General features: G+C 37.9%; 1 protein-coding gene across 1 annotated transcript in view; it reads left to right on the forward strand.

Annotated features, from left to right (window-relative positions):
* LOC138663778 (oocyte zinc finger protein XlCOF6-like) overlaps window positions 1–7041 on the forward strand; it is a 54979-nt gene extending 47938 nt beyond the window's left edge. The window contains exon 7 of the mRNA XM_069750112.1: window positions 4889–7041. Within this exon, the coding sequence (XP_069606213.1) occupies window positions 4889–6255 (1367 nt within the window). The 3' untranslated portion in view covers window positions 6256–7041. The remainder of the gene's footprint in view (window positions 1–4888) is intronic.

Genomic DNA, 7041 nt, shown 5'->3' on the forward strand with positions numbered 1-7041 from the left:
ATCCTTCTAATGCGAAGGAAGAAAATTTCCACACTCTGGTTTTCCCAGGGTGGTGCTCCATTACCTGGAACAATCCAGGGATTGGAGGGTTGACCAGAATCTTTTTATTCAGTTTTCAGGCCAAAATAAAGTTAAAAAGGCAGCTAAAGGCACAATTGCAAACTGGATCAAACAGGCCATTTGTCTAGCGTACTCGATAAAAGATCTTCCTCCTCCTGCTTCACTAAAGGCTCACTCCACCCGGACGGTCTCTACATCCTGGGCAACGCGAGGGAACGCTTCATCTGAGCAGATATGCTGAGCGGCTACATGGTCTACATGGTCTTCCGTACATAGCTTCACCAGACATTATAGACTGAGCTTTAACGGAGATCTAATATTCGGCAGACGTGTTCTGCAAGCTGTGGTCCCTCCCTAAAGAAATCAGTGTTGGTATTACTCCAAGGTAACTGTCGTGGAAGGTGACTGGAGAAAATAGAATTAGTCTTACCGGTAATTCGGTTTCTAGGAACCTTTCACGACAGCACTAATTTCCCTCCCTATCTGATATTCCTATTGGATGATTCCTGCTTTTTTGTGGCAGCTATACATGCTTGTGTGTCCAGAAAAAAAAACACTGGAGACAGCAGGAAGGGGAGGGTTATTTAACCTCTTTGTGTTTCCTGTCCCCCATTAGGGCGGGGAGACATCCTCCAAGGTGACTGTCGTGGAAGGTTCCTAGAAACCGAATTACCAGTAAGACTAATTCTATTTTTAATCAAAAACGTGTTACTGAAGCACATTGCATCACTATTCATGCACTGGGGACAGTTTAGATCTGCTGTGCAGGCGGACTGAGTTACTGCACATTAGCAGAGACTCGCCTGCACAGAATATCAATGCCGACACTACCCATAGAAGGGCGGACAGTGTTTGTGTAACCACGCGTGTGTATAGCTCATGCACAGGATTACAGGTACCATTATAATTAAGTTTGTTCCAATATATGCAACAAAGGTATTACAAGTTATAACCCATGAAAGTCAGATACAAACTACCTTACCCTGTCTGGTAGCCTATTCTCAATCACTACCTGACAGCGGAGGTTGGCACCCTAAGTTTCTGCGGTAGGCGCCCCCGCTCCTCGACGACTGGCCCTAATAGCCCTAAATAGACCCTATATTCCCTAAAAAAGGCGTGTCAAATCTATCCACCCCAGAAAAAATGAAAAGAAATATAAAAAATCAAAACACTACACAAATAAATTTTCTTGATCCGTCGAATCAGAGAGTCCCTTAAATAGGGATATTTGGAAATGTCACTGCCAAAGGGGTAGAAAAAACACCCATGTCTCTTTAATCCAGAAAGATATCAGCGGGCCACACCATCACATATATATACTTCAGGGTGATCATGTGCTTCTGTACATTCAATGATGTTTCCCAAAAAGGGACGTATCCAGTATAAATACCCCCCAAAGAATGAAAGAAATATAAAAAATAAAAAAAAACTACAAAAATAGAAATAAAAAATGAAAAAAATAAACACAGCAAAAAAACACAAAATTGTTGTCTGCCAGAGGAAAAAAGTCCCTTAAAGGGAAATAGTCCAAAATCACATCCCAATAAGTACAAATACCAATGTCTCGTTTATCCATAAAATATCAGCGAGCCACTCCATCCCGTATATTTATACTTGCAAGAAGAAAAAAATAATAATAAGTATAGTCCAGAAAGTAAATCCAAAATCAGTCCAATGACTCCCAAATAAATGGATTTCACAAGAGGACAGTGGCCCACCTCATACCAAAGACATCCCAGCAAAAAGAAAAAACAGAGGACCATCAAAGCCGGTTGAAAAAGTTGTCCCAAAGACACCCCATAGTTCAATACTGTATCCAACGCTTCTACTCATCTGCGTCCCAGAGGCGTTGTGGGTGGTGATGCGATCATCCAGCTCCGTTAAGACTTCTGCCGGGATGTCCTCCCTATTCTGCCCGACGCGTTTCCCCCCCGTGAAAATCCTGGGGGTTCATCAGGGGACATGGATCAATGCCACAGAGATATCAAGATGCATCTCTGATATCTCTTGATATCTCTGTGGCATTGATCCATGTCCCCTGATGAACCCCCAGGATTTTCACGGGGGGGAAACGCGTCGGGCAGAATAGGGAGGACATCCCGGCAGAAGTCTTAACGGAGCTGGATGATCGCATCACCACCCACAACGCCTCTGGGACGCAGATGAGTAGAAGCGTTGGATACAGTATTGAACTATGGGGTGTCTTTGGGACAACTTTTTCAACCGGCTTTGATGGTCCTCTGTTTTTTCTTTTTGCTGGGATGTCTTTGGTATGAGGTGGGCCACTGTCCTCTTGTGAAATCCATTTATTTGGGAGTCATTGGACTGATTTTGGATTTACTTTCTGGACTATACTTATTATTATTTTTTTCTTCTTGCAAGTATAAATATACGGGATGGAGTGGCTCGCTGATATTTTATGGATAAACGAGACATTGGTATTTGTACTTATTGGGATGTGATTTTGGACTATTTCCCTTTAAGGGACTTTTTTCCTCTGGCAGACAACAATTTTGTGTTTTTTTGCTGTGTTTATTTTTTTCATTTTTTATTTCTATTTTTGTAGTTTTTTTTATTTTTTATATTTCTTTCATTCTTTGGGGGGTATTTATACTGGATACGTCCCTTTTTGGGAAACATCATTGAATGTACAGAAGCACATGATCACCCTGAAGTATATATATGTGATGGTGTGGCCCGCTGATATCTTTCTGGATTAAAGAGACATGGGTGTTTTTTCTACCCCTTTGGCAGTGACATTTCCAAATATCCCTATTTAAGGGACTCTCTGATTCGACGGATCAAGAAAATTTATTTGTGTAGTGTTTTGATTTTTTATATTTCTTTTCATTTTTTCTGGGGTGGATAGATTTGACACGCCTTTTTTAGGGAATATAGGGTCTATTTAGGGCTATTAGGGCCAGTCGTCGAGGAGCGGGGGCGCCTACCGCAGAAACTTAGGGTGCCAACCTCCGCTGTCAGGTAGTGATTGAGAATAGGCTACCAGACAGGGTAAGGTAGTTTGTATCTGACTTTCATGGGTTATAACTTGTAATACCTTTGTTGCATATATTGGAACAAACTTTTTTAGCTTTAAATATTAAAAGTTATATTTTAAGGATCCTTGTTGCGTTTTGTTTTTTTGGTTGTTTTCTAGGATCCTGATACTATTTGCTTTGAGTGGTTCTTTTGTTACCATTATAATTAAGTCAGGAGGCAGGGATTTCTCCTAGGCACCACACGCCATGCAACCTGGAAGAAATCATTAGCATATAACATTTTGCATTTCTCAAGATCTACCACCGCAGCTATGAGGCTTTAACCATTCTATTACCTGTATGCCCCTGGTAATATATCAAAATTGTCCAGTGAATGACCGATTCCCTTTAAGGAAATGCTAAGATAGAAAATGTTTACATTCCACATATCCCCTTGCTACCAAGCAACATGTCCTTCCATTTTAAGGGTCTGCAGTTCCCAATCCAACTTGCATTTGCTATTACTATAATCAAATGTCAATCATTTAAAGTACTCTGCATTCATTTGGAGAGCCTGTGTTTTTCACATTAACTTTAGGTTGCTTGCTCTAGAGTGTTTAACTGCCAAAATCTTTTCATACATGCACCTGATGGTAGAACAAAAAAAACGTTGTTTACTAAAAAAGTGCTACAGTAGACAGCTGTGTATCTGTAAATCAATCTTACTACTTTGTCCATTAACCACTGATAGGTTACATTGGGGGAGGGGTGAAGGGTTGCACTAAGCTGTTTTCCTCTTAATTTTTAATGTGTTTGTGGAAGAATAATAAATGTTTTAATATTTAATAAAAATGTACTCAAAAAGTAGTTATTGGCCTCCGTGCTAGAACTCATTTGTTAAAATAAACAACTGTTAAAGCCAAACTAACAAAAAAGAAGAGTTGAAAAAAAATGTTTAATCGCTGAACATGTCAACTTCAAAGTGAAACTGAAAATGTAACCCCATCAAGCAAAACCAAAAATGTAACATATAATTTTTGGCAAGCGAAGCTGCAGATATTTTGCTAGTTTACAAATAAACACACACATACACACATACAGAGTCATGTGAATGATCACAAGGTCCTTGAATTAATCGGATGGAAGGTTCTCGAGTTTCTCAGGTTATTCAACCTCTGTGCAGATCCCGGTATCTTCCTCTCCTGTTCTGCATCAGTCAAATAGATTAGTGTAGGGCAGGAGGAAAGCAGTTCTCTCAGTGATCAGGATAGAGACTCTTACCATTCTCCTGCGTAACAGGAAGCTGCCACAGGACTATAAGATGCACAAGAATTTTTCTTGTTAAAAATTGCATCCTAGAGTCCAAAAAATATAGTAAGTTGGTTCTTCTTACTGCAGCAATGCCAAACATATGGATGCTAATTGTGGTCTGGGCACACTACAATTCTCAGAATGAAGGGAGAGGTTTGGCTTTTGCAGTACATATTTAGCTGAATTGGTTTATGGAAGCCATGTTGCTTTTCAAAAGCTTTTCTGTTTCAAGCAATGTAAATACATTTTTTTTAAAGACTGAAGATAAGTTGTGGGATGAGTAGATTATTTTTATTGGTATCATTTTTGGCTGCATAATATTTTCTGGATACTTTTTTTTCCAATATTTGGTAGAAAGAACAAATAAGAGAGAGTCAAATATAAAGCTCTTCTACTAGTTCGTGCTCTGCTGCCTAACTTTTGGATTGTGAACTGTTTTTGTCCTAGTGAATCATGTGCACATTCTATAAGCTTTTTTTCTTAGAGAAATGTTGTAAAAAATAAAATTTTCAAAAAATAATTGGTTTTATTCTTTATAGATGACTGTACCAGGAGATCAAATGAACAGCTAATATCTTCATCATCCCTTCACAGCAAAGATCTATCATCTAATCCTACTGAACAGGTCCTATCTTCAGATTCATCACATACTATTAAGAAAAATAAAAGCAATACAAGACACATTGAAAACCAAGGTGCCCATACAGTAGAGCAAATAACATGTTCACAATATGGACAAACTTTTTCCCTTAAAACATCTTTTGTTACACATCAAATAATTCACAAAGAAAAATTGGAAAAAACACATTCATGTTCAGAATGTGGAAAATGTTTTGTAAATAGGCAAAATCTTTTTTCCCATCAGAAAATTCACACACGTGAGAAGATTTTTCCATGTTCAGATTGTGGAAAATGTTTTAATGAGAAAAAAAATCTTGTTATACATCAGAGGAGTCATACAGGGGTCACTCCATTTTCTTGTTCGGAATGTGGGAAATGTTTTCAAGATAAATCTAAACTCGTTAGACATCAGAGAACTCACACAGGGGAGAGGCCATATTCATGTTCAGAATGTGGGAAATGTTTTAAAGCTAAATCATATCTTCCTATACATCAAAGAACTCACACAGGGGAGAAGCCGTTTTCCTGTTCACAATGTGGGAAATGTTTTAAAGATAAATCAGATCTTAAGAGACACCAGAGAATTCACACTGACAAGAAGCCATTTTCATGTTCAGAATGTGGGAAATGTTTTACCATCAAATCATATTTTCTTATACATCAAAGAACTCACACAGGGGAGAAGCAATTTTTCTGTGCAGACTGTGGAAAAGATTTTACAGCTAAATCTGATTTTGTGAACCATAGGAAAATTCACTCAGGGGAGAAGCCATTTGCCTGTTCAGATTGTGGGAAAGGTTTTTCAGATGAATCACATCTTGTGAGACATCGGAGATTTCACACAGGGGAGAAGCCATTTTTATGTTCAGAATGTGGGAAAGGTTTTCCAGATAAATCACATCTTCTTATACATCAAAGAACTCACACAGGGGAGAAGCCATTTTCCTGTTTAGAATGTGGAAAACTTTTTACAACTAAAACACATCTTCTTCTACATCAAAGAACTCACACGGGGGAGAAGCCATTTTCCTGTTCAGAATGTGGAAAGTGTTTTACATTTAGTTCAGAACTTGTGAGTCACAGGAGAATTCATACAGGAGAAAAGCCATTTTCATGTTCAGAATGTGGAAAATGTTTTACAGGTAAATCAGATCTTGTGAAACATAGGAGAATTCATACAGGGGAGAAGCCATATTCATGTTCAGAATGTGGGAAATGTTTTACCTTGAAATCACATCAACTTAGACACGAAAAAACTCATGGGAAAAGCTATTCTCACAACTAGAATATGAGAATTGTTTTACTTGAAAATCATACTTTGAAGACAATTAAAAAAAAATAAAAACTTGCACAAAGAGAAGCCTTATATTGCATTTTCAAATTATACAAGAAAACATATAAAAGATAACATCAAATAAGTTATCAAGAAAGGGTAATGGGGGTCCAGGTAAAAAATATTGATGGCTTGTCAACAGAATAGATAACCAATATCAGATCGGTGGGGTTTTGTCATCTGGTACATCCTCCAATGAGTCAGTATAACTTCCAGCCTTGGTTGGATGTAGACACATAAAATGGAACTAGAAATCATGTGTAGTGGCTGCTTCTGGTTGCTGCAAAATAGTTTGTATTCAAAAGTGTATGCTCTGTTCTACAATACTGAGGATCTGCCACTACGCCTTTAATCTGTAGAGGAGAGGATAAGTCTGACTGTTGTGGTGAAAGAATCCAGAGGTAATAGTGGGTGGATGTGTAGTCAAATGTGTATCCGTTGAGAGCGACCTGTCTGACTGTGTTTCTCAGAAATAAATGATCATGTTGTCTCAGTAACGTCAGTGCAAATTAAGTGTAATATTTTTATACTTTTGATATTACTTTTTGAGTGAACAGATATGCTTATTTCCTGCTGTGAACAGTGTAGATCATAAACCCATACCCAGTATTTTCATTTTTAGTGGAAGCATTGGTGTTTTTTATATATTATATTTTTCATTAATATTTTCTGTCTGGAAAATCCCTCTAAAATAAAATTAAAAATGTATACAGTAACTGATAGAAATCTATTTTCCAA

The sequence above is a fragment of the Ranitomeya imitator genome, chromosome 2 (genome assembly GCF_032444005.1).
Source record: "Ranitomeya imitator isolate aRanImi1 chromosome 2, aRanImi1.pri, whole genome shotgun sequence".
Lineage (NCBI taxonomy): Eukaryota > Metazoa > Chordata > Amphibia > Anura > Dendrobatidae > Ranitomeya > Ranitomeya imitator.